At 51.2% G+C, this 27805-nt stretch overlaps 4 gene segments (V, D, J or C); all 4 read right to left on the bottom strand.

Moving 5' to 3' along the window:
- Window positions 1–4758: 4758 nt before the first annotated feature.
- LOC114509472 lies at window positions 4759–5428 on the bottom strand. The segment is given in 2 exon segments: window positions 4759–5255; window positions 5339–5428. Coding segments are annotated over 2 exon segments (390 nt in total).
- Window positions 5429–8473: 3045 nt separating this feature from the next.
- LOC114509469 lies at window positions 8474–9398 on the bottom strand. The segment is given in 3 exon segments: window positions 8474–8631; window positions 8882–9190; window positions 9303–9398. Coding segments are annotated over 3 exon segments (525 nt in total).
- A 3703-nt stretch (window positions 9399–13101) lies between these two features.
- LOC114509468 lies at window positions 13102–22370 on the bottom strand. The segment is given in 3 exon segments: window positions 13102–13214; window positions 21696–22025; window positions 22140–22370. Coding segments are annotated over 3 exon segments (489 nt in total).
- A 3402-nt stretch (window positions 22371–25772) lies between these two features.
- LOC114509466 lies at window positions 25773–26348 on the bottom strand. The segment is given in 2 exon segments: window positions 25773–26143; window positions 26252–26348. Coding segments are annotated over 2 exon segments (468 nt in total).
- Window positions 26349–27805: the final 1457 nt, after the last annotated feature.

Below are 27805 nucleotides of genomic sequence, written 5' to 3'. Positions count from 1 at the left end.
AGGAAACCACAGCCTCAGACAGAGCCCCTGGACAGAGTAACTGGTGTCACCCTGGTCCCCGTGGCGGGCACAGCTGTCGCCCCATGTCCCTGTGTGAGGCATTTTAAAGACAGAGAAATTGGTCACTCACCACACACTAACTAGAGAAGTGATTTCCTGTTACTCAAGGCCGTCTGGACTCAGTGGTGTCTGTCAGTCGTCCCACCTCTGTGTTGCACTGAGTTGGAGACAAAGGGGTCCGTGCCCCTTATGTCACAGGCCCTGTGGCCCTGGGTTGAGAAAGAAGACTCTTCAGTAGTAGAGCCTGGCTAGAGGTGGTGACTAAGGGAGGGACAGCTCAGCCCTGAGAGCACAGGGAGGTCGTGTCTCATGTCCCCACACACTGGGAGCACCGTGGGAGCAGCCCTGAGGCTGCTGTCCCACAGCAAATGCAACCAGCAGCCTCGTGCGCTGCCTGCAGCCCAGGGACAGTGGGGACGAGGGCTGAGCTGCTGACAAGGTCAGAGACTCACCAGGGATGTTGAGCATCAGACTCATCCCAGTGGAGCAGGGGTCCGGGGCACTTCTGGAAGATCCAGTAGTAACAGGACCCAGTGAGACACATTACTGGTGTGTCCTGCTGAGGGAGACTTTGACACTGAGGATGCTGGGTCAGCAGAGGTCAGCCCCTGACTTTTGGACCTACAGGGAAGCCTGAGAAATGCAGGGTCCAGAACAAGACACCCTCAGAGAGGGGAGAGGAGTGTTTGGAGACGAGTGCATGTCCAGGACACCCACGGGGACACTCTTACTCAGCAGTCAAGGGGCCACCTGTCCCTCTGACATACTCTCCTCACCTGAGGGGGCTCTCCATGCAAACCCTCCCCTGGGGCAGGTTCTCTGTCAGACCCTTCAGGGCCTGTAACTCTTCCCAAAGACACCAGCATGTGAAAGACTTCTTCCCTGGGACCAGGATGAATTTGAGGCTAAGAGGGGGCATGGGATGCAGATCAGCTCTGGTAACAGTTGCCCTTCACTGGAGCCCAGGTCCTGTGGGGACGGGAAATCTGGGCACTTCCCTCCCGCAGGCCCAGCGTCTCCAGCCCTGGGGTCTCAGGTCTCAGGGAGCACAGGACAGGGGTGAGCACAGCCCCTTCTTTCCGTCCTTGTTACAGAACAGACCCGGGGTGGTGGTGAACTATTACCGAATGGACCCACCCTTGTGCTTCGGGGGTCCCCCACCCTGTACTAGGTTCACCTTGTCTGCCGCCAGGGAGAGACATCTCTCAATGCCAGAGATAGCTGAAAAGGAAAGGGATTATTTATTTAAAGTTACACAAGCTTAAGAGTAATGACTTCATGTCTTCATTGAGATCCCAAAGTCCTTTACAATACCCACAAACACACACTCCTCCTTCCCCTCTGCCCAGTCCAAGGTACTGTACCTCAGAAAACGAAATAGCAGTCTGTGGTCCTTCTCTGCCTAAGCCTCATGATTCCAAAAACACACAAGGTCCCAAAATGATGCATGGTCCCAAAAAGAACCCACATGGTTGCTGTGCCTGTGTTCAAATCCCAGCGCTAATCTTCCTCTGCTGCACCATTCCTGATCCTTCCACAATTGGCCACAGTTGCCATCATTCCCATATTTTTCCACCTGTACTGGGCGGCCATAGTAACTCTGGGCAGGTGTGGCTCTGTGGTGTGGAGCCAATCATCTCCAATCTCTTACGCAGGCTCTGTAACCAGGGGGAGTTGCCTCCTAGTTACACCCTAGGTGGAAGTCACTCCCTTCTCCGTGGCTCAAAGCTAGGCCACAGCTGTTTAACATATCCATGATACTAGGTGAAGGTTACAGATGTGTTAAACGACTATTCTAGAGGTTATATGCAAGACTGTTGCTATTCAAAACAACTCTTAATGCTCCATGAATCCCATCCCCCAGCTCAGACTTGTGGGGGTGAGGACATCCTATATATATTTTTCTAATATTTCCTGGACACTGAGTTCTGGACCCCATTATAAATTCCTATTTGACTCCCCTCTTGGCTGCACATTCTTAGACCCTGACACCACGGCCCAGCCCCACAGTGCCCTGTGGTCCCTGGCGCCTCACTGGGGGTGACCAGGAGAGATTGATAATTTCTATTTTGTAAAATAATAATATATGGGATTTAATGATTGTGAGAGAAATATGTGTGTGACAGAGTTAGTTCTCATGTGCTCAGGAGACACGTATTCTCAGGAGGAGGAAGGAAGGTCCGCATGTTCTGACTATGCAGCCCCCCTGCCTGTGTCTGTGACGTGGAGACCGATGCTGTGCAGGGACTCTGTGCGTCTCAGGATGAGCAATAAACACACCAATGGCTTCACATCAACAGCTTCTCTGTGCAAATACTCCAAGGCCGGTGGACACAACTTTTTAAGAAAAAAAACAGTAATTCTATTGTCATGTTACAGTGACTGGCTGTGGGTGGTGGAGAGTGGACGACACACCTGGGAGATGAGAGTAGGAAACACTTAGGACGTGAACTCAAGCTGGTCTGCAAGGTTCACCATCCTCCCCAGACACAGAGCCCTGGGGAGTGAAACTCCAGCAAGAACCTGTCCTTTTTTCTGGAAACGAACATGGAGATGGAGTTCAGTCCTGCAGAGTGAGAGGGAGAGAGGAGGGGGTGCGGGAAGCAGCAGCGGAGCAGAGGAGGGGAGGGACGGTGTGCGGGGCCTGGTCAGTGCACGTCTGCAGGACCCGGGTCCCTTCACCTGTGTGGGCTGCTCCAGGGAGAGAGGGAACCATGTCTATGACGAGGGTCAGTGTTGACGTATCACTGTGGACGTGTCATTAGCAACGTAATATTGTCACTTTAACGTGTAACATGTGTGGGCTCAACACGACTGTCTTTCTTCTTTTGTCCTTTTTTCATTCCCGCCTGAGGACATGCTTATTAATTTTAATGTGAAAGGAAGGGAGTGACAGAGAAATAGAAACATCGATGCGAGTTGGCAACATGGGCAGGTTGCCTCCCCACTTGCCCTGGCCAGGGACACAACCCGCAACCCAGGCATGTGCCCTGCGGAGAAAAAAATCCTAGACTCTTTGATTCCTGGGATGACACTACAGCCACCTGCACCACAGCAGCTGGAGAAACACTTCTGTCTTCATCACCATGTGTAGTCGCAGACACTGTGTTCATTTGTAACCTCACTCCGACCCTGTGTGCATGGACAGCGGGGCTCCATCACCACACCACTGTGAGACCCTGGACCTGCCTGTGCTCCCAGACTGAGTCACTCATTCCTGTTCAAGAACAGGACCAACTAAGGAGCGCCCCCTGCAGGCACCTCCATGCAAATGTCTCAATAAAACTTGCTCAGAGACAAAAGGTCTTTTGTTGTCCATTACTCTGTGTGTTCTCATTTGTTCTTGAATTTATTCTGGACATACAAATGTACAGTGGTGAGCAAAAGCAGGCTTGCAGTGGCAATGTAAATGAATAATACAACAGATAATAAATAGTAATACAAGAGTAAACTGCGTTTGGCCTGTTCACACCTGCAAGCCTACTGTTGTCCACCCCTGTGTGTGTGTGTGTGTGTGTGTGTGTGTCCTCAGAGTGTCCTTCTTCCTGTGTCGCCTGAAAAAATCTTACAGCCTGTTTTTTCTAATCTGTGTTAGCCCAGATAAAGTTCATTTCTGAGAGCTCAGTAAGGTTTTTTTCCTTATCCTCACCCAAGGATATGCCCACTGATCCCAGAGAGTGAGGCGGAAGAGAGAGAGAGCAAACAATAAAGACAGAGAGAGAGAGAGAGAGAGAGAGACAGCAGTGTAAGAGAGAAACACCGATCAGTTGTCCCCATCCCGTTGTGTCCCTGTTGGGGCTCAAACCCAAAACCTAAGTATGTGCCGTGACCAGAAATAACACCCCCAACATTTTGGTGCACAGGACAAGGCTCCCACCAACTGAGACACCAGGCCAGGGTGACTGGTGCATTCTTATGCACAGGTTCTGGAAATATAAAATGAATTGAATCACATGGAGTCAAGTTCAACTACAACAGGGTGATCCACTCACCCTTTTTTTATGTTGGATGCGCCTGGTTTAATTAATGAGAGTCTCATATTAGTGTTCCTGGTTCTGCAAGGCACAGGGTCCCCTAAATGAAACTTGCAGTTGAATTTGACACAGTTATTGTATTAGAAAAGATTTATGTACACAAAGTGATAAATAGCCTTAATTTGTATGAATTATAAGATTTTAAATGCTATACAACTGCAGTAGGTCTTAAATTAAAAAATAATATTATGTGGCCATTCCAGTATATATTGATATACAGTTCAAGAAACATTAAATAGCTTATGATTGTATTTAAAATGATATCAGTAGACTAATGAAACAATTATAAGCGTGTATTGTGATGAAAATTCTGAAAACAACTGACAAAAATGACTGAATCTACTTAAACTCTAAAAAGTGTACAAGTGATAAGAAGTGAGCTTTCTTAAAAGCTGTGTAATATCTATATTTCCTAGCTTTCCTTTAATAACATCGCACTGATTAAAAATCCCATGTGATGAAAAATACACGTTAGTCACATACAAAATGGTGATTCCATCCCTTCTTTCTCAGCTGACAAAATTCACAGTTCAGATGTCTCTTTATGGTGAAAACGTTTGACTTCGGCCTGCTCAGCCCATCGAGGTCCCTCTGCTCCCTGAGAATCATAAACACCTGGGCTCTGGTCTCTCTGGCAACGCTTCTCCCACGGCATTCCCTGTGGTTTCCTCCTCTTTAGTGCTCCAGGGTCGTAGACATCATTACAGAGTCCTTCCTGTCCCCTCTGTCCCATTGGGACTGTCTGGAGCACTGAAGCATGAGATCATGTGACTCTCAAACTCTGAGGCTGTTCTTAGACCAGGCTGGGCCAGGGCGAGGTTTATGTCCCAGGTCTTCGTCTGAACCTGTCACTGTGCCGAGCACCGCTGTACACCAGCCAGCAGTAGTACTTGGCCTCGTCCTCCAGCTGGGCCCCCGACAGGGTCAGGGCCCCCTTGCCCCCGAGAATGGAGCCTGAGAAGCGGGCCGGGGTCCACCCGTTTTTCTTGTCTATGTCATAAACCAATGTGATGGGGACTTGTCCAGACTTCTGCTGGAACCAAGATGGGTAGTGCTCATTGGTGACAGCTCCAGTGTTGTGGCCACAGGTGAGAGTGACTGTCTCTCCTGGGGACACTGTCAGGAAGGGCTCCTGGGTCACCACAGCCTGAGAGCTGGACCCTGAAATGAAAACACACACATCAGGAATGAAGAAGGAAGGCAGAAGGTCCCTTCCAAAGCTGGTCTCTGAAATGTCCATGAACCTGGGCAGAGGGTGAGGAGGAGCAGGAGCAGGAGAGGAGTCCCAGTCATGGTGCCAATGTGTCCAGGACACTCTGGCCCCACAGCTGACACTGGACCCTGTGGCGGCTCCTTTATCTCCCTCAGCTTCCTCGAGGGAGGGTTTGTGTTTGGGTCATGCTTGATGCAAATCTCAGCTCCTTATTTCCCCACCCTCAATTTCGTGCATCCCCACCCAGGGCCCGCTGTACTGTTGGAAGTCAACAGCTGGCCTGCCTGTGGGCTCTGTGTTGGTCCCCTGGGAGGAAGCACCTGCTGTAAAATATACCTCAAGCCCCTGAGCTTGCTGCCTTCAGGGTCATTAAATCTGAATTTACTGCAGGCCTTGTTCACCTCAAGTGGACCCACAGCGCCCCCTGGTGACAGCCTCAAAAAATAATACCTATAGTGTGAATTATGTAGAGCAAATGTTGTATTTCTTTCAAATCTGTTGTAATCTTTGAACATCCCATTTTATTGTCCAGGTATCACCGGGCTCATCGGTGTCCCTCCTCTGTGAATACTTGTTGGTTCTTTTTCTCCCAGTTCCTGGAATTCAATGTAACTGTTAGTCTGTTCTTCAGCCCAACTAGTGGGGTTTTAGTCACCAAGTGTCATTTTTATTTCAGTAAATTCCCTTCCATTTGAATTTATAATGTATGTTTCATTTCTGAGGTTCGCACCCTTTTCACTTGTTTAAACGGTGACCACAATGGTTGTCAAGGTAATTTCATGATTGTCTCTTAAAATCCGTGTCCCATGATTCCCACCTCTCAGTCATATCAAACCGAATGCGGGTCCGTCTGCCCGGCGCTATGAAGCCGATACTGAACAAGCAAGTGCTGCTGGGGCCACATGGCTGCTATGGAAAGGAGTGAGAACATGTTACTGGGAGAGAGAGTCAGAGAGAGAGAGAGAGGAAGTCTTTTTTAAATAAGGATTACCGTATTTTCCATGTAAAAGCATGCCCATGTTTCTGTGGGCATTACTAACAGTGTTATTATACCCAATATTATACCTATGGTATGTTACCATCATACCTGTGTAGAATGACCATTCTTATTTTTTCCTCAAAAATTTGGGCAAAAAAAATGTGCATTATACATGGCAAATATAGCACATTATCTTGGGCTTGGGAAGGACCAGGCACCTTTCCAAACTAACCAATCCACTTCCCAAGCTTTCCTGGGCTGGCTCAGATCCTCCCCTTAACCAATCCATTTCCTGGATAACCCAGGGTTCTGTGTCACACATCCAATCCAGTCCTTTACCCATGCTGGACACTCATCCGTCTTAGTTCCTACTGCACATGCTGAAAAGTAGAAGCAACCCCCAACCCACGCCATCTTGGCCTCTACTGTGCAAGTGCCCACCAGAGGAATTTCTTCAGGTGTTTATCCTCCCTGGGTAATGACCAGCAGCAATCCTTCCTGCCCACTCTGTGGATTCAGAAGTCACCTGGGAAAGGGATGGAGCTGTAGCTTTCTCACACAGCAGGCCCAGTGTCTGATTCCTCTCCACAGCCCATTAGGCTCAGCAATGTCTGATGCCATTGGCTCCCTTCCTTGATCAGCACCTGGTTACCAATGCTTACACAGCAATGAGATAAAGGGAGACAGAGAACGCAGAGGGGGACATGTATAAGGAGAGACAGAGACAGAGGCAGACAGGGAATGAGCCCAGGAGAGAGTGGACCTGTGGAAGTCAGGCTTCTCATAACCATGCTGAATGGCCCCTCATCTCTTTGTCCTTCTCTGTGGTTAGAGGACAGTCAGAAAGTCCATCCAGCCCCAAAGCAGAGGGGATCACACAGGGTGGGGGAACAGGAGGTGGGAACACTGGGAGTCACCCCGGGGCTCCCAGCACACAGGCCCCAGGAGGCACTTGGTCCTGAGTCTGTCCACACTGGAGCCCTGGAAGGTTGCCCGCTCCAGGGATGATGTTGGAATTTCAGGTCCCTTTAACTTTCTCAGGTGCCTGGGATGTAGGCAGGAGGATCTGTGAGTCCCCCTTGATCCAGAGCAGACCCGGTCTATTTGCACTGAGTTCTGTGCTCTGTCAGCCTCCATGTGTCCCTCCCACTGCCAAGCCTGTGCTTGAGTCCTGAGGATCCTCCCCCAAGGTGACAGGCACCTCAGGTGTTTATAGCGCCACACACGCCTCAAGACACAATAGGAGGGAGATGCTGGAAAGCTCCCACTCACAGACTGGGAGACTAAGGCATCTCGAGAAGATATAACTGCTTTAGGGTCCCCTCACTGGTGAAAAGGAGGAGCCTGATGCCAGGTCTGTGTCCTCAAAGCTGAGGCCCTGCCTGCACCCAGGGCTGGGGGTGGGGGTGATTTCACCTACGTTGTTATTCAACATGACACAGGTAGTATTACAGTGCATTTAAACAAGAAGAAATGCATGGTTGGATCTTTACATTGATGGGGACAGACATGTTGTCATTCCCCAGCCCCTACGGTCGGCCACAGCCCAAGGAGCTATGGGGCCAGTGCACCTGGGACAGAGGCCTTTCTCTGGGAGCTACAGGGACAGGGGTTCACAGAGAGGGCCAATGACAAGGTGGCAGCTCTGGAACATCCAGGAAAGAAGTCAGTGGTCACTGACAGAGACGCAGGATGCCCAGTCAGAGTTTGTGTCTGAAGTGACCAGAGATGGTGCCCCCATTCCAGCACCTGGGCTTCAGAGCAGAGCCACTCTGTGTCCCCAGCTGATGGGGAGCTGACTTCCTGTTCTGTCTGAGACCTGTTGTCCAGGAAGGGGCTGCGTGAGGTGCTATAAGTACAGCATGCGGAGGAGGCACACCCACTCCCCAGGGGCTGCCCTGTAAGGACCTGCCTTTGGTGGCAGCAACAGAAGCAGAAGCCACAGGTGTCCTGAGTGGCACAGGCTGGGACACCCCCTTCCTGCAGATGAGAACGAGCTTCTCCTGGTCTCAGGTCCAACAAGCCTGCAGCTCTGTGTGAGCACAGAGAACACTGTGTCAGGGTGGCTATGAGAGGCAGCCTTGTCCTCATCTCTCAGCCCAGTGAGGGTCAGGGACCCTGAGCTGCCCAACCTGGACCCGGGAATGGATCGTGAGCCACACAGGGTGGATCTATCCTGAGTGATGGTCAGGGTGGAGGCTGAGAGGGCACATGTTGGTGACAGCCCACACTCTGGGCCTTCCTGATATGAACTGACATGGACACAGACCGGTTCCCTGTCCCTGGATCTTGCTGACCCATCAGGGACTCTGTTCCCAGCATAGCCTCCCCCTGACACACAGGACCTTCCCCTCATTTGAGAAAACTGCACAATGTGTTGCTGCCTCACAGACAGGCCTCAGAGGCAGCGTTCAAAGGATGTGACACATGTTCCTGTCACAGTCCCCTGTGGTGGGTCTCAGACCTGAGTTCAAACCAAGCAAAGCAAGAAAGGAGCTGTCTTCTCAGAGGAGTGGGGACTGCCCCGGGGAACTGCACTGCAGGGGACAGCAGGTTTTTGTCTCACTTCCCCACGCCCCTGCAGCACTGTGGGACCACTGTTACTACTGTCATCCCATGCTGAGCAGTAATAGTCGGCCTCGTCCTCAGCCTGGAGCCCACTGATGGTCAGGGTGCCGACGCTGCCAGACCTGGATCCAGAGAATCGGTCCGGGATCCCAGAGGGTCTGCTGCTAGTATAATAGATGACGGTTTTAGGGGGTTTTCCTGGGAACTGTTGGTTCCAGTATACATAATTACCACCCCCGATGTTGGTGCTGCTTCCAGTGCAGGAGATGGTGACGGTCTGTCCTGGGTTCCCAGACACTGAGGGCGGCTGAGTCAGCACAGCCTGGGCCCAGGACCCTGGAGGAGGGAGACACACAGAGATGGTGATTCTGGGTCCAGAGGCAGGAACAGGAAGAAGACCCCCAAGCATCCTCTCAAGGTCTCCTCCCCTATCCCCTTATCCAGTCACCTGTGCAGTGAGCCAGGAGGGTGAGTAGGAGAGGGGACCAGGCCATGGTGGAGTCCATCCCTGAGTCCTGCCTTCTGTGGCCCCACAGCTGAAGCAGAGCTCCTCCAGACCTCTCCCTTCCCCTCTTCATACTCTGAAAGGGGGAGGGCCCACTCATGCAAATGAGACCCCCGCCCCCATTTTTGATCCCTCCCTGGGCCCTCTGTCAGGTACCTATGCCTGGGGATTTCAGGGGGGTTGGGAGAGAGACTGTGTGAAGCCCAGGACATGACAATGTCACAGCTGTATCCTGAGCAGAGGGCACCAGGCAGTGTCAAGTCACAAGTCCCAGCTCTGAAGACCCCAGACCTGCAGAAACAGTCCCTGAGCGCCCCCTGGTGCCCAGACCTAGACACACCACTGTGTGACATGCTGGCTGATTCCCATCACAGACAGATCCTGCCTCCCCACAGCCCTGTTCCCTGACCTGCTTCCTTAGTAGTGGTCCCGGTGCCCCCTATGGGGGATCCCTGTCACTCCAAGACACTTTCATGTCCTGCTCAGACTCCTCAGGGTGAGTCAGTCCACTTGTCCCTCAACTGGTCTGTGGGGTCAGCACCACGCTGCTGCTTTCCCTCATGTCGTCTTCCCTGGAGCGGGGTCAGGCCCAGAGCAGTAACTGTCCCACGGCAGCATGAGCCCTATTTCAGGACAGTTTTATTTTTTACTGTGATTCCTCCCCTGTTAGAAATTAATCACTGTTTCTCCAAGGCACAAAAATACTCTTTCAATGTTTTTCCTTTTTTCAGCAGAAATTAGTATATTTTTATGCATATAATTTTGGCCAAACTTTCCCTATGACCTGGTGTGGGGGAGGTTTGCCTGCAGAGCCCACCCCTCCACTGCAGATGAGAATAAGTCTGCCAAGACATGATCTGCTTGGGGAGGAAAGGTGGCCGATCTCTGAAGGAGAAGGACCAAAAGCCACTTCCTCAATGACTTTTTATTGCGTTTATTTGCGAAGAAATACAGGGCCTCTATGTAATGCTCATCAATCATTGTCAGGCACTAATAATCAAACAATAGATAACCTGACCTTGTCTTGGCAGGACCAGCCACACAGTGCCCCCTGCTGTTCTCGGATCCAGGGCCCACCTGCCCCTGGACTACACCCCACACCTCTGGAGGGCAACCAGATTTGGCCCTGGTACCTTTGGGATGTCAGTACCAAGAACAGGGAATGAGTGAGTTTCTCCGTGGGGCTGGAACTAAGACATTATTGTCTCTAGATAACCAATCACTTCCAGGTGACTACATGGATGAGGCATTCAGCGTGTTTGTGTCGCCAAAATATTTCAGGTTTTCTTGATATGTCCTCTTGCTTCTTCTCCTTGTGCGATGCCACTTCACATATAGAAAGATCTTCATCCAAGTTCGAGGCTCAAAACCTTCACCGCACTCTGCTGGTTCACACTGACAGAGAGTCTATGGGATCTACACTTATTCGATGACATTGTCTTCTCGGTGTGCTTTGGAGACACTGCTGTTCCGTTCCCACCCCCGCTGCCCAGGTACTGGCGGGCTGCGTCCCTCTCGGTCTCCGTACTCAGCGCCGTCAGAGAGGACGTGCCCTCCTGCTCTCCTCTCCAGCCTGTCATGTCCCTTCAGAGCTATTCTGATACTTTATTCTTTCCTCCTTTGTCTATATTTTATATTTATGATGTTTTCTCCTTTAATCTCTTTCAGTCTAATCTTAAAATTATGTGCATTCTAAAGACTGAAAACTACACCTTTACTATAAGCATCTCTTTTGTGTATATTGCTTCTCCTTTTCAATGTAACGGCCTCATTCCACACCGAGTCATAATCAACTTGTGTGAAAATGCCTCCAGTGTTGACCTGGAAGAAAAACCGGACCTTTCTGGAAATGTCCTTGTGTTTTTCATACTTGATGGAGCTGAGGGTTGCCTCATAGGCTCTAGATGGCAAGAAACTGATGTTTTTTTAAAGCCTTTAAATAATTAAGATTTTTTGTTATTAAACTGGTGCTGGTAAAGGTTAAGAGCCTGACAGCCAGGACCTTAAAGGGACAGGGCTCCCTCCTGTTCCTGGGAATCCAGGAGTCGTTTCTCCTGAGATTTCTCAGGAGAAAGGGAACACTCTGCTGTGTGCAGATGTCAGACCTCAAGGAATCATCAGCACATCCTGGGCCAGGCTCAGGGGACCTGAAGCTCCTCCCTGAACAGCTGTGCAGCAGGGACCACAGCAAAGTCCCACAGCGCCCCCTGGTGTTGGCAGGACACACATCTCCAAGTTCCCTGAAAGCCTTGGAGCCCAGGTGGTCCCTGCAGCTCAGCAGGTCACTGACTGTACCCCATGTCCATGACAGGACTCCCCAATACTGCGATTCTGATGCACTGTGTGTAGTCACAGCACAGTCCCTCACTCCATAATGGAGGCCCCACCTGTGCCTCATTCCTGACTGTGAGACACACATGCCTCTCAAATTCCGATGACGCTGTCGTTCTCAATGCTCTGCACACAATATGTCCACAGTCCCCACATCTCCCTGTCCCACTCCCGGTGGCCACAGGCAAGTTCCCATCTATACTCTCCGGGGCCACGCAGGTTCCCCTGACTGCTGCTAGAGTTTGTCCTCACTTTATTGTGTTCTTTGCACAATTACCAGTTCTATTTCACATGTACACATGTGGTGAGGCCACTCTCTGATGATAAATCTCTCCTACATACCCTCTCTACAGTAATTAAGGGAAAATCTTTGGTATCTCATTCAAGGTTTTGGTGCCGGTCGGCATTGGGTCCCATATCCTCCCTCCCATCTCCCGTCTGCAGCCTGTGAATGAGCACATGTGGACCCTGGGGGCGAAACTGAAACTTACATCTGGACTCTTTGGGGTTGAATACTGGTCCAACACCCTCTCCCATTTCCTAGCATTGTTGTTACGAGAGACACTAGCAACCCTTCACCCTACTGCACATCCAGAAACAGTGTCAGCTTAGACCTACTGGGGGATGACTCTTGGCCATTGGGCAAGGCAGGAGCAGTTCTGAAAGAGCTCACGGCAGGGCACCCCTGCATCCGCTGGTGTCGTCGCTGGCTCTGTTTGGAGCCTCCAACCTCTGCCGTAAGTCCCAGTAAGACGTCCTCAGGAACACCATTTAGCCTGTTTTCCTGAGGGAGGTGGGATTTCGAGATGCCTTGCCTGTGAAGAACCACAGGCTCAGCTACTAGAGCTGGACACTGGCTGTAAGGATGCTCACTGTCCTCTTCTTCCACCTCCCATTCTGGGTGCCCAGCCCCTTCACTGAGCACCTGGTCTAGATTTCTCCCTGGCAGGGGGTAGCAGACATCAGTTCCATATGTCCATATGCTCCAATCCCATGGCCTTCTCAAGATGTGGGCTATGTTTTTATTATGTTTCTATTATGTTTCACTCTAACATTTGTCTTCAAAAATCCTAGCTCTATAGTATCACTGATGTTAACCTGAAAACTAAAAGCCAATGTGAGAGGCTACAAGCATGTATTTGGGATAAAAAATCATTGCAAGCCTGGGGCATAGTTTCATGCAGAAAGCCACATTGTGTTCAATTATGCAGTGAAGGCAGTGGTTTTCATGAGATATGGGAGGAATTAATGTCATGGATAGAAGAGAAATATTTCTATTGGTAATAATGATCCAACAAATAAATTTCTACACTACAAATAAGCAAAGTTATTCTGTAGCTGCACTCCGTGGGTCCAGTTCTAAGGAACGTCTTGAATGGTGAGCCCTGTACTCAGGCTGTCTGCTCCCCCGTCAGCTGTGCAAACAGTTGTCGGGAGCAGGCAGTTGCTTTGACCCAGAACAAAGGTCAGGCGTTCCTGCCCTCAAGCAGCACAGAGGCTGGAGAAGGAAGACGAACACGAAACCTCCTCTGGGACGGGGGCTCCAGCTCCATTTCCCAGTGGCTCTGCCTCCTCTGCTTCTTTGCACCCGATTGTGAAGTTGTCTTGGTTGTTAAAAGCCAGCCAAGCCACCCTCAGACCTGACTGTCTGTGTGTGTGTGTCCTGGTGGGAATGACCTTTCCTTTGCTGTCCTGCCCATTCCCTGTGAAATTGTGGGTGACATTGGCTCCTATTTTAAAGAGACCTTTGTCTTCATGAAATGGTGGGTTAAATCCTGTCATGGCTTAGAAATGCGGATCTGATTGCATCCCCTGGGGCTGTAGAGAACAACCCTCCTGAGCCCACGTTCCCTAGACCAACTTCTGTGAAGAGGACACGGGGTGGTAGAAGCAGAGGGTGCACTGAGCTCTGGGTTTTTGTCTCACTTCCCCCCTGCATGTGTCACTGTGCTGATAGCCACCGTGCCACAGAAAACAATAGTACTCGGCCTCGTCCTCAGGCTGGGCCCCCGACAGGGTCAGGGCAGCTTTGGCCCCGAGGAGGGAGCCTGCGAACCGGGCAGGGATCCAGGAGTGTTTGCTGTTTGTATTATAAATCAGTGTGGTGGTGACTTGGCCAGACTTCTGCTGGATCCATTGTGGATAGTTATTGCTGGTGACAGCTCCAGTGCTGGAGGCACAGGTGAGAGTGACTGTCCCTCCTGGGGACACAGTCAGGGAGGGCTCCTGAGTCACCACAGCCTGAGACCTGGACCCTGAAATAAAAACAGACACATGTCAGGGATGAAGAGTAAAGGCAGAGGGACCCCCTCAAAGGCTGGTCTCTAAAGCATCCTCGGACCTGGGCAGAGGGTGAGGAGGGGGAGCATGAGGACAGGAGTCCAGGCCATGGTGGACACTTTCCAAAGTCCCTGGCCTCAGGCTGGCACTGCTCTCTGGGTGTCCCTTTATCTCCCCCTCAGCTCCCTGGGGGAGGGCTGTGTTTGCTGGGTCATTATGCAAATATGATCCCACAACACCATCAAATTCTGAGTCCCCAGGAGAGTTTTTGGCTTTCCTGTGAACAGATCGCAGTGGTTGCGTGAGCTGTCAGTCTGTCCCTTGAGAGGAAGCACCTGCTGTCAGTCAGGTCTAACTCAGGGCACGCTAGTGGGCAAAGAACTCTTTTTAATGGACCCATTTGAGTGGGTTTCAGCCATGCCCCTGTGAGAAGACCCACAGCGCCCGCTGGTGATGTCCTCTCAGAAACAGTCATGGTGGATGGAACTGCAGAAGGATGGTGGCACTTCCTGAATGAATGAATGAATAAATGAATGGAAAAAGTTGACCTATTCCTGATTTCTTGCATAGAGTTTTCTTTTTTAATTTTACATTTTGTGTTTTTAGTTCTATAATTCCCACTTGGTTTGTTCTCGTGACTTCTATTTACATTCGTAGTTTTCTCCTTTCCATTTGTACCAAGAACGCTCACTGTTGCCCTTCAGAGGGATGTCAGGGTCACTGCCAGACTGATGTCTGTCACTGTGTCTCCTCATCACAGTCCTCTCAGTGTCTGTGTCAGGTCACTCTCTATTCTCATCAAGTTTTTACCTCCTGCTTCTTGAAAAATCAGGTGGGGTTTTACTGGATCCAGGACTTTGGGGGGTCACAGGAGGAGCCCCTGAGTCCCATCTCCTCTGTCTTCCCTCAGGCCCCCCTCCTGCGGAGCTGCAGCACAGAAGGTCAGGGGGTGGGTGTTCAGCTCCCACTGGCCCCACAGGGGTGGAGCCCTGATTCCACTGCTCTGTGCTCTGACGCCTTCCTGGGGACAGTGAGGCAGTGGCTGTCACCTGCTGGTTCCCTTCATGCAGGGTGACAGACACACCCACTGCTGGCCCCTGCTGACCTCAGGGAGAGAAGCACAGGGCTGAGGCGAGTTTCTGTGCTCACTCCCCACTGGACTCTTTGGCCCTAGTGACACCAGGGAGGGGAGGGGACACCTGCAGTGCTAACTCTTCTCCCCCATCTCATCCAGTCACCTTTATTCAGTGCTGTTAGTGCTGGTTGGGTTCTATGCTGTGCTCTCCATGGTTCCCACACTCACCATCAGGGGGCGCAAGGGAGCAGACTAGCTTTGCCTTGTGCCTTTTCATTAGGTGTCTTTACTGAGTGATGAAGTTCAAGTTCAGCTCACCCCTGAGTAGCTAGAATCATGAGTGAGAATTTTTTGTCTGGTTAGAGTAACAGGAAAACATGGTCTGGCAAAGTATGTTGGGGAATGTTTCTTTCTCCTCTGTTTTCTTTCAAACTGTGTGGTCATTATTATTTCCCAGTTAAACTGTTTACTAAAATTAACAAAAAGTCTACCTGAGGCCAGATTTGTGGTTTTGAGCTTTGAAACTACAGCGGTAAAGAGCTGTCACGGCAAACAGGAAAGTAAACAGACGCATCTCTCATTCTGTCAGACATCACAGCAGACACACAGGGCACGTCGTCACTCGCTTGTGATTCTACAGCCAGTGTCGAGATGACTACAGATTCAAAATGAACTACACATTGTTGATAGATCAATTAGTCCAGTGATTTTGATTAAGGTGATGTATTCTGAAATATAAAGAGGTGAACCTGTTCAAATCTAATTTGCAATATCGTGTGAATCGTTTCTCGAGTGTGGCCATGACAGACAACATAGTGTTTCCTAACACTCCAAGGTCTCTGGGTCCCTGCCTGGGAGCTGAGGCCCCAGGGAAGCCAGGTCACAGGTGTGGGAACCCTGTATTTGTTGTCATGCCACCAGGAACTCCGAAACCGGGTCCACAGTGATTTTGTTTGCATTAGGAAACCACGTAGCAAATGGGACATTTATGTTGAACCATAAAGACAGACAGGGGTGGGACCGTGAGGTCTCTGGGTTGACAGCACAAGTGATAACAGAAGCCAAAACCTGAGCCAGTGTTGGTCACAGTCAGGGACAGGACAGTGATGGGTCACCAGAGAGGGGAGGGCACATGTTCACTTCACGTCCATGTGGCATGGGAGCTCTTTGTGGCTGGAGGTTATGAAGGCCTGTGACTATGCTAATCAGCCTCCTCATCAGGCTGGTCCTCACAGGTGGTCAAAGAGGCTGTGAGCACCAAGTAGGAGCTGGTGAAGAGGGATGACTCTCAGGGACCTTTGTCCCAGGTCCAAAAGTGGAGTGCGTCAGTGATGTGACTTCAGATTTTGGGACCATTACCATGGCAATGTTCAATGTGTTTGCTGACATACGTTCAGGAGAAGGTCATGTTGGATCTGGGCTCATCAAGACCCCCCACTTGGGGGGGAATATGACACAGGAACAGGGGGAGCACCCACTCCTGCTGCCCCATAGCCCAGTCCACAGCCAGTACTGTTAACATGCTCTAGTGGGTTAAGAGAGGACAAGGGGACAAAGTGCCTGTGGGTTTAGGAAACCCCACTCACAGGGGTCCCCATGGGCCTGAGTGGTGGCAGCTGTGAGAGCATCTCATCCATGGACCCACTTCACCCACGTGCCTGGAGCAGGCTCAGCATTTCCCCAGCACTAGCAGAGCATCCCCACCCTATAGTGACCCAAACAGATATCTCTGGGATACAGGTCACAAATGGCCCCTTTAATAATCCTTTCACATGATTTAGCTGAAGGCTTGGGGACTCAGAAAAGGCTCCAGGCCAGCTCTGTGCATGGAATTCCTCCTGGGCCTGAGTCTGTGCCAAGGATCTCACCTCCTAGCACCTCATCAGTGCTACGCAATGCTTTGCAGCCAGCCTTGTGCTCAGGAGCCTGGAAGGAAGGACAAGGTCACTGCTCTGCCCTCCAGGACAGCAGAGTCCCTGCTGTGGTGGACAGTACCCCACTGGGAGGGACCCCAGGCTCTGGGAAAAAAGAGCTCTCTCCTTATTTCAGGAGAACAGCAGTGTCACGTGCTCTGGTTATACTGCACTTGGGAAACAGGTAACACTTCGGTGACATCATGAATAATTCATTCCGTGTTGGTTCTGTTTTCCTGAGACTTCAGAAACACGGAATAAAACTTTCAGACTAGACCCCTTGTAAACCCAGAGATACTTTCAAGTAAGTTTGCATATAGTAGAGCTATTTTAAAATGTTCATTTGTTGTGAACCAAAACTCTTTTAGGCTGAGGTTGTTGTCACTCGTCCCCATCTGTGTGAGTCACTGTGAAAAGCACCATTGTTCCAGTTCCCACAGTGATAGTGGGCGTCGTCCTCAGGCTGCAGCCCAGAGATGGTCAGGAGCCCTGCATTGGCCGAGGTGTCTTAGGATCCAGAGAAGCGGCTGGGGACCCCGGAGCCCTGGTGCTTCTCTGAGTCTGATTTATATGCCAGGAGATACCGGGGAGGGCTCCCTGGCTTCTTCTGGTACCACCATATGTGGTGGTCGACAACACTGATGTCACAGCTGAGGGTACAGGTGAGTCTGGCTGTGGCTCCCAGAGAAGCAGAGAGGGAGGGCGGCTGAGTCAGCACAGGCTGGGAGAGGGAACCTACAGAAACACAGACACTTGTCAGTGCTGGGGCAGAACCAGGGGAAGTTTCTCAGGAGATGGAGCAGGAAGGGAATAAACTTGGGAACTGAGCCCTGGTCCCCGAGGCCTGTCCCTACCTGTGCAGTGAGAGAGGAGCACGAGGAGGAGAGGAGTCCAGGCCATGGTGCACACAGTCCCTGAGCCCACAGTGGGGCTGGGCTGCCCAGGCCTCCTTTTCTCTCCACCCTCTGCCAGGGGAGGGGCCATCCATGCAAATGTGTGTCCACCCTAGGGCTGCCCAGTCCCTCCCTGAGCTTTTGTGCTGGAGCTCAACTCACACCCCAGACAGAAGGCAATGGAGTTTGGTTTCACCCTTTAGGAGAGCCCGGAGAGCAAGCACCTGCTGAAACCGCACAAAGGATATTCCTCAGGAGAATCACCAGGCTAGAGAGGGCACCGCTGCTGAGTCCCCATCAGGGAACACAGAGTTCAGCTTCCAGGCCCAGGCTCCCTTGAGTGAACAGTCCTCACTGACCCCCTCCCTGTACTGCCACCTGCTGGTGACAAGGCACACCTGACTCTCTGGACCAAAACCCTTGAGAGCTCAGGTGGTTTCTGCAGCTCAGCAGGTCACTGACTCTGTTCACACATCCAGGGTCTGGTTCCCAGATACCGTGACTCTCATACTAGTTACTGTAGCATCTCACTTCCGGGGGTCCCCTTCTGTGGGAGGTGGAAACAGGAGCATATATGACAAATTGATTTGGCTTCACCCCCAGTGAAGATGTGGCACAGCACATGCACAGGGAGCTTCCAGTCCCACATGGCAGATGACGGACAGCTGATCCGGTTTGGAGGGCTCACAGGGGCTGCTCGGGGAAACAACATAGAAAGGGGGTTTCTCAGGCCTGGCGTTCATGTGGGATGCTGCTGGGGTCCCCAGTGACGTCAGGTGCTCACCTTGTAACAGGGTGCAGCCGAGAGGAGAGCCTCAAACAGGGATCTGTAATAAGATCCAGAAGAGACTGGAGATAACTGGCTCCACACCACAGGGCCACACCTGCCCAGAATCTGGCAGCTGTAGCCAGTTGTGAGAGGAGCTGGAAATGGGGCTGCAGAGGAAGATTGGCACTGGAATTTAAACCGAGATGCGGCAGCCATTGGAGGGGGAGAGCCATGCGCAGCCCTGCAAGAGAGAACCACACAGCTTTAGCACAGTGAGACTCTCGCGGCCCTGAGGGAGAGAACCACGCGGCCTTGACGGAGTGGGGACTCCCGCAGCCCTGAGAGGGGGAACCACGCGGCTCTGGCAGAGTGGGGACTCCCATGGTCCGGGGAGAGAGGACCACGTGCCTTTGCCAGAGTAGGGACCCCCGCAGCTTTAGGAGATATGGTACTCCGGACTGGGCAAAGGGGGAAGGAAGGAAGGACTGTGTCTGTTGGTGGGTGCTTTAAGGGACTTTAGGATTTTTGGTGAAGACATTAGGTCCCTACTTTAAGTTTGTATAGCATTAAATAAACGTTTCCTTTTCCTTTTCACAAATCTGTGGCATTGAGAGACGTCTTTCCTGTGGCGGCGGACATAACAGACCTGGGGGCTTCTTTCAGTAATAGCATATCGTCCCAGGCCCCCCTTGTTTGTTCTGTAACAACCTCACTCCCCCTACCAGGAAGGTGGTGTCTCTCTTAGAGCCGCGCTGCCCTGGCTTCAGAGAGCATGACGGGGGGATGTGACACTGTCCTTCCTGCTCCCCTCAGTGTGTCCCGTCTCACACCTGTGCCCCTCGCTGGCGCTCTTCACTCACCTGCAGCCCCTAGCTACTGTGAAGGCATCTTCCCACTCACACAGATGCACAAACTGCTGTGTCTGGGAGGCGACGAGCCCTACACACTCTTCCTCCTCGGCCTTGCTTATGCCAGCCTCCTCCCCAGATGCAGTTTCAGTGCAATAGGGACCCGGGGTAATCTCGCCGAGACTGCACACCTGAGTGGTCGGGAAGCAGCCCAGTGGCATGCACACCTCCCACCTCCCCCACCCACCCTGGATTCTCTTCACCTCTGGCCACAGGTCTGCCGACCTCAGTGTTCACCTCCTGTGGGCCCCTGACCTCCCCCACCCAAGACTCTCTCGTCTCTAACCTCTTTCTTCTTCAAGGCGCTGTGGCTGCCACTGAACACCGGCCACATGATCTGGTCTCAACGGCCCAAGCCTCACCTCATGGGGAGTCTCAGTAAAAGCCGTGTGTGGGTGCGTTAGTGTCCTGATGTGCTTAGGAAACAGAAACGTTCTGCAGGAGGAAAACCGTTGGCATGGGTTGACAACCGAAGCCACTCCTCTCTTTGTTATGACATCAAGACTGACCTTGTGCGGGGCCTCAAATTCTGAATGAGACAACTCTATATCAAGAGCTTGTGTACGCAAACGCTCCAAGTTTGGATGGATACGTTTTTAGAAAGAAGCAGTAACTGTACTGTTGTATTCCAGAGATCCCCTCAGGTGGTGGGAGGGGTGGAAAACTGTTACAGAACAAACAAGGGGGGCCTGGGACGATATACTATTACTGAAAGAAGGCCCCGGGTCCGTTATGTCCGCCGCCAGAGGAAAGACGTCTCTCAATGCCAGAGATTCGTGAAAAGGAAAGGAAACGTTTATTTAATGCTATACAAACTTAAAGTAGTTACCTAATGTCTTCACCAAAATCCCAAAGTCCCTTAAAACACCCACAAACACACAGTCCTTCCTTCCTTCCCCCTTTGCCCAGTCCGGAGTACCGTATCTCAGGGAAGGAAATAGGAGTCCATGGCTCAGGTAGTCCTCTGGTTCTTCCCAGGTAGTACTCCCTCTCGACTGGGAGACCTCCCTGGGTTCCCGGCACCCTCGGCTGAGTCACCGGGATCTCTGCTAAAACCAGGTGGTGGTTCCCCCTTCTAAAGCTGTGGGGGTCCCCACTCTGCCAGGCCACGTGGTTCTCTCCTCAGGGCTGCAGGAGTCTACACTCCATCAAGTCCACGTGCTTCTCCTTCTCCTCTCAGGGCCAAGGGAGTCTTCACTCTGCTAAAGCTGTGCGGTTCTCTCTTGCAGGGCTGCGCATAGCCCCCCCACCCCCAATGGTTGCCGCATCTCGGTTTAAATCCCGGCGCCAATCTTCCTCTGAAGCCCCATTTCCGGCTCCTCTCACAATTGGCTACAGCTGCCAGATTCTGGGCAGGTGTGGCCCTGTGGTGTGGAGCCAATTATCTCCAGGCTCTTCTGGATCTTATTACAGATCCCTGTTTGAGGCTCCTCTCTTGGCTGCACCCTGTTACACAACTACAGTTGGGAGATTCAAGTGGGAATGAGATTGTGAAGGGATTTGGTGCCGTTCTACTCGCTATTTATTCTCCCCACAGAAGGATACCTGGGGATGGAAATTATAGCGAGAACTTGAGAACTTTTTTTCTGAAATCCTAACGTGGAGACGGAGTTAAGACCTGAAGAGCCAGAGGGAGAGAGGAGGGGGCGAGGGGGCAGCAGCAGAGCAGGGCAGGGGAGGGCGGTGAGCGGGGCTGCTCAGTGTGCATCTGCCGCCGTTGTGACCACCTTTGCTGTCGGCTGGTTCACGTACAGAGAAAAGTGTGTCTATAGCCCAGGTGAATGTTAATACATCACTAGGGGCCTCTCATTCTAACACAGGACTCAGACTAGATGGCATGAGATTTATGATGAACATGATTGCCCTGGTTATTGTTGGTTGCTGCTGACAATAACATTTCTTCTTGATTAATCACTGTTACCCACTCCATGGGCACTTGAGTCCTGTTACATCACCCGAGGCTGTTGCTGGGACACCTTGGGAGTACTCAGGTAACAGGCATCATAGTGGGTTACTTTTCCACCTTCAGGGTCAGGTCTGACCACACAGGGGCGTCGCCTGCAGGTGTCATCACAGAGCCTTGACGGTACATGGGGCTCAGAGCCAAGGGCTCTGGGTCCAGAGGTTGTAGTCTCACTTCCTCGTCTTCTGAGCCACTGTGAGTCACTGTAGCTGCTCCCACTGCCATGAGGTGTGCCACAGTAATAGTCGGCCTCGTCCTCAGGCTGTAGCCCAGAGATGGTCAGGAGCCCTGCGTTGGCCGAGGTGTCTTTGGATCCAGAGAAGCGGCTGGGGACCCCAGAGTCCTGGTGCTTGTCTGAGTCTGATTTAAACTGCAGCATATACTGGATAGGGCTCCCTGGCTTCTGTTGGTACCAGTTTATGTAGTAGTTGCCAACACTGAAGCCACTGTTCATGGTGCAGGTGAGTATGGCTGTGGCTCCTGGAGATGCAGAGAGGGAGGACGGCTGAGTCAGCACAGGCTGGGAGAGGGAACCTGCAGACACAGACACTTGTCAATTAGGGGGCAGAACCAGGGGAAGCTTCTCAGGAAATGAGCAGGCAGAAAATAAAACAGAACACAGGCCTGGTCCCCGAGGCCCACCCCTACCTGTGCAGTAAGAGAGGAGCACGAGGAGGAGAGGGGTCCAGGCCATGGTGCACACAGCCCCTGAGCCCACAGTGGGGCTGGGCTGCCCAGGCCTCCTTTTCTCCCTACCCTCTGCCAGGGGAGGGGCTGTCCATGCAAATGTGTGTCCATCCAGGGGCTACCCAGCCCCTCCCTGAGCCCTGGTGCTAGAGCTCAGCTCACACCCCAGACAGAGAAGGATGTAGTTTGGCCTCACCCCTTTAAACATAACGGGGATCAGACAAGATCAGGTGCATTCAGGGTAGCATGACCTTACAGACTATCTGAATGAACCTCCAACACTAATTGGAAGGAACATAAGCACCCGTATGGTCATTGCCCCATTACTTGCAGTTGCCAAGATATGGAAACAGCCTAAGTGTCCATCAGCAGATGGGTGGATACAATAACTATGGGACATTTACACAATGGAATACAGCTCGGCCATAAAAATAAAGTTTTACCCTTTACAACAGTATGGATGGACGTGGAAAATTTTATGCTGTGTGAGATAAGCCAGTCAGAGAAAGACAATGAACATATGATTTCACTCACATGTGCAATGCAATGAACGAACTGAACTAATAAGAAAATAAAGACAGACTCTGAGATAGAGATCAGGGTGACAGCTAAGGGGGGAGGGTCAGAGGGTGGAGAGACTGAGCAAAAAGGAAACAGGATTCATGGACAGGGACAAGAGTAGGGTGATTGTGGGGGGAGGGGTGATTAAGGGGGACTGAATGATAATGGAAAAAATATAAGTAAAGAAAGGAAAAGCCTGGGGAGGAATCACCTGCTGAGAGAGCACAAAGGCCTTTGCTCAGAGGATCTGCCAGGCCACAGAGGACCCCTCACCAGAGTAACAATCAGTGAGTTCCAGCCCCTCCCCCAGCCCCAGGCTCCATTGAGTAAAGGGTCCTAGCTGAGCACCTGTGTTAGGAGTCCAGGACAGTCCCACAGCGCCCCCTGCTGATTGCAGCCCACATTCCTCACCATGGCCTGAAGCCCCAAGAGCCCTGCTGGTCTCTGCAGCTCAGCAGGTTGCACGTGGTTCCTTGGGCTTCATTCCTAAAACCAGAACGACTTTATGATCTAGAATTCCACTTGTGGGTATTTATCTGAGAAAACTAAAACATCTTTGAAACACATGTGCAACCCCAGGTCCAGGATAGCATTGTTATACAACAGCCAACATATGGAAATCACCTAAGTATCTGTTCATGGGTGAATGGCTAAAGATCATGTCATTCATAAGATATAATGTTAAATCAGTGTATCAATGTGCCTTTGAGAGAAATGAAATCTTGTCATTTGACATAACATGAATAAATCTTGGGGACATTATGCTTAAAAAGTAAGTCAGAGAGCAAGACAGGTACCATGATCTAACTTATATGTGTAATCTGATCAACAACAACAACAAAAAACTAATAAACACAAGATACAGAGAAGAAATTGGTGGTTGCCAGAGGCTGAGGTAGGCTGGGACAGAAATGAGAGAAGAAGTTCCAAGGTACAAATTTGCAGTTATAGCGTAAATCAGGCCCTGGCCAGGTAGCTCAGTAAGTAAGATGTGTTGAGATGAGACAAGGCTGTGGGTTCAACCTGTGGTCAGGACACGTACAGGAAGCAACCGATGAATGTGCAAACAAGTGGAACAACAACATCCACTTCTGTGTGTGTGTCTCTCTCTCACTGTTTCTCTCCTTCTCTGTCTCCCTGTCTCTCTCCCACCCCTTTCCTCCCTCTCTCTCTAAAGTCATTTCTCCTAAGAAGGCATCGTTATTTTGTAGAGTGTTATAGAAGCCAATATCTGGGAAAAGGCAGACTCATCACACTGGGCACCATCATGTGCAATTCCACTCAGTGGACAGGACAATAAAATATTCATGAGTGAACTAGTGCAGGAACAGGCACATTTGTAAACATTTCCCACTGCAATCCTACGTGCCCATGAACCAAACCTGAGTTCATTCTTGTATCTGCAACTCTGACACGTCACTGCCGGGAGCATCACGCCTCCTCCCCCTGGTGATACCTGTCAGTTTCCATTAATAAGGAGAGTAGTCTGACTCCCACCCGTGCCCACCCACTCACGTGATTATGTAAGGACAGTGCAGAGCACAGCCACACCTGCACTGTTACCTGTATCCCCCTGGGAATCCACTTTGTCACTCCGAGCACAGTTTTATGTGCAGTTTCCTTTGCTGGTAGAGTGACAGCAGCCCCCGCTGTGACAGGTACTTCAGTCAGTAACATTTCTCCACACCCTTCCCCTCAGGGCAGGGGCTCACGCCTTCTCAATCCAAACTGATGGGCTCCTGTCACCCTTCGCATTCCACCAAGGGACCCTCAACCTCCTAACCTGCATGTCAAGTGCACACGTTAAGGTCTATCATTGTGTTTCACAGTTTTCAATGCATTTCACAGCGTCGTAGTGCCATTTAGGAGACATTACACTGTCATACAGAATAATTCAGTTGTTCCTTTTTGTTTTCACATAGTCAAATTTAAAACAGATGTTCCCACTCTCCCTACAGTTTTGCCTCTTCCAAAATGTGACATCATTAGAATCATGTTAAAAATGACATCACCTTTTAAACAGAAGCCCCTTGTTGGAGGACCTCATGGCTGCTCCCGGCTTGGGGTGAGCCCACACACAGCGCTAATACACACCCACGCACGGCCTGTCGGTTGCTCTCAGGGTGGGGAGACTGTTGATAAAGATACGTTAAACTTTCACATGCAGGTGTTTCTCTGAACAGAAATTCCGATTTATTTTTATAATGTCATTTTATTTACTGTAACTTTTAATTGAGATATAATTGATATACAATATTATATTAGTTTCAGTGGCACAACATCATCAGTCTATGTTGATAAATATTGCAAATTCATCCGCAAAATGAGTCTACTTAACTTCCCTCACTACACATGGTAACAATGTTTATTATTTCTTGTGCTGCGAATGTTGGGGATCTGCTCCTTCAGCTGCGTTCACACACACACAGCCACAGCATCTCCGCCCCAGTCCCCGTGCTGTCCACGACATCTCCAGAGCATTCATTCCACAACTGGGAATTGGTTCCCTCTCACTGCCTTTACCCACGTGGCCACCTACTTCACCCCAGACCTTTGGGAACCACCAATCTGTTCTTTTTTTATGCTTTTACATGGGCATATATTACAGAAAATGTATTGAAACTCAGAAGACAAAACAAAGCAGTCAGCAGTGATTACACTGAAGGACATTATAAAGTGAGATGCAAACAGCTGACTCATCCTTCATGCACAGCACACACAGTGCTCAGGCCCCATGGTGGGTTCAGGGGCCCAACAAAATGTTTTATTTATTTGAACATCGCAAGAAAAACTGAATGCAAACCAGTCTTGAAGTCAACTGTCTCCATCGTGGAGGAAAATGGATTTTCAGTTTCATTTAGGACACTCAGTCTGGGAAAGTGCTGCTGTGAGTGATTGTGAAGACAGAAGGGAGAGAAGCATCCTCCAATCCCAGAGAGTGTGCTTGGGGGAACCTGGGCCAAAAACATCAGCCAGAGAATGAGTATAAGTCACAGGGCACAGGCCAAGCCTGAGCAGCAGCTGCTGCAGGGTTCAGCCAGCTCCCAGATGACACAGGGGTTCTTGTCTCACTTCCCCACAGGCCTGCAGCACTGTGCAACCGTTGAGACTTTTATCATGGCTCTGGCAGTAATAATCAGCCTCGTCCTCAGCCTGGAGCCCAGTGATGGTCAGGGTGGCTGAGCTGCCAGACTTGGAGCCAGAGAATCGGTCAGAGACCCCTGAGTATCGATTGCTATTACCATAGATGAGGAGTTTGGGGGCCTTTCCTGGGAACTGTTGGAACCATTGCACATCATAACCCCCGATGTTGGAGCTGCTTCCAGTGCAGGAGATGGTGACGGTCTGTCCTGGGTTCCCCGACACTGAGGGTGGCTGAGTCACCACAGACTGAGCCCAGGATCCTGCAAAACAAAGACACACAGAGATGGTGATTCTGGGTCTGGAGACAAACAAGAAAGTACAGCATGAGTTTGCCCAGGGCCCCATCCCCTGTCCCCTTATGCAGTCACCTGTGCAGAGAGCCAGGAGGGTGAGCAGGAGAGGGGACCAGGCCATGGTGGAGTCCATCCCTGAGTCCTGCCTTCTGTGGTCCCACAGCTGAAGCATGGTTTCCCCCAAACCTCTCCCTTCCCTTTGTACTCTGAGACAGGAGGGCGCATTCATGCAAATGAATCCCCAGCCACACCTCCTCAACTATTTCATTCGTCCCTGAGTCCAAACCACCCACCCCTGCCCCAGGACCCTGTGCATGACCCCTGTGAGGTGGGGCTTTGTGAGACCTGTGCATTAGGGAAGTCACATCTCTAAGCCTCAACTGGCTGGTCCCAGCTCAAATCAGCCCAGTTCCCTCAATAGCAACACCTGAGCGCCCCCTAGTGCCCAGGCCCAGATCCCATTGTGTGTGGTGACCAGAACCCAGAAGAGACAGCCTCTGACTTCCCCTTTCTGTCCACTGAAAACTGCCTTAGGGCCAAGCCAAGTGTCCCGTCTTGTGGCTTCCCCATCACCCCAGGGCACATTAGCATTTAGTGCTGTCCTCAGAGACCTCAGAGTGAGCCTTTCCTCCCCTCCCTGGGCTGTCCGTGCTCACGAATGACATGGTGTCTCTAAGATAAACCCATGAGCTAGTGTCAAGTCCAGAACAATGAGCTGCCCCAGGCAGGCATGTCCCCTGCCATAGGGTGAGCAGAGAAAGCTTCCACTGCCCCACTCCTCTGCCCCGTCCTCCTGCCTTAGAGCCAGGCCAGCCCCGCCCTCAGCAGCTTCCTCATTATCTCAGGGCAGACGTTTTGCTGTACACAGACACCCCGGGGTGAGTCTGTCCGTGTCCTCCTTGGCTGTGCTGTGGTCAGGGCAGGGGTCTGGCGTCTTGTACAACCTTCTCGGAGACCAGGAGCAAGTCCAGAGCATGACAGCCCCCATAGGTCATGAGCTGTTCTGTGTTGGAAACACATTTTCCCTTACATTGGCCCCTCCTTTTCTGCCAGAGCTCTCTTCCCTGTGGAAACCCCAGAGCCTGAGAAGATGGGGGTCCTTCTGTCCAGGGATTTGGGGGTGGAGAAAGGAAGCCCCTGTGGATGCCCAGTGGGCGGTGGTGTGGACCCCTCAGTGTCTGCCGGGATCTCCTCCTGGAACCAGTGAGCCCCACACGGAAAGCGTGGTTCCCTGTGAGACTCTGTGCCCAGGTCACCGCCATCCATCCTCAGGGGCCTCCCAACCTGACCTTGTCTGCTCCTTTTCCATGTGATCAAACACAGCAAATGTGCACTAGGTTCCAGAAGAAAATGACTTTAACACTCAAACTGTTTTACAGGGGATGATGAAAACTGCGTGTGCACATTTGTTGAGAATGGTATAGGAGCCACTCTCTGGCAAAAGGCAGACTCATCACCATGGCGAGCCATCTCTTTCAGCTCTGTGGAAGGACCGGACAATGAAACACAGAGGAGCACAGTGAGGCAGGAACACGCACGTTTATAAACACTCCCATGTGCAATCTCCTGCCTCCGTGACATGGAACAGGAGTTTTCTCTGCTGTCTGCAGCTCTAACACGTCACGACTT

Source organism: Phyllostomus discolor, chromosome 13, assembly GCF_004126475.2.
Source record: "Phyllostomus discolor isolate MPI-MPIP mPhyDis1 chromosome 13, mPhyDis1.pri.v3, whole genome shotgun sequence".
Lineage (NCBI taxonomy): Eukaryota > Metazoa > Chordata > Mammalia > Chiroptera > Phyllostomidae > Phyllostomus > Phyllostomus discolor.
This window is presented reverse-complemented; position numbering and strand designations above follow the sequence as displayed.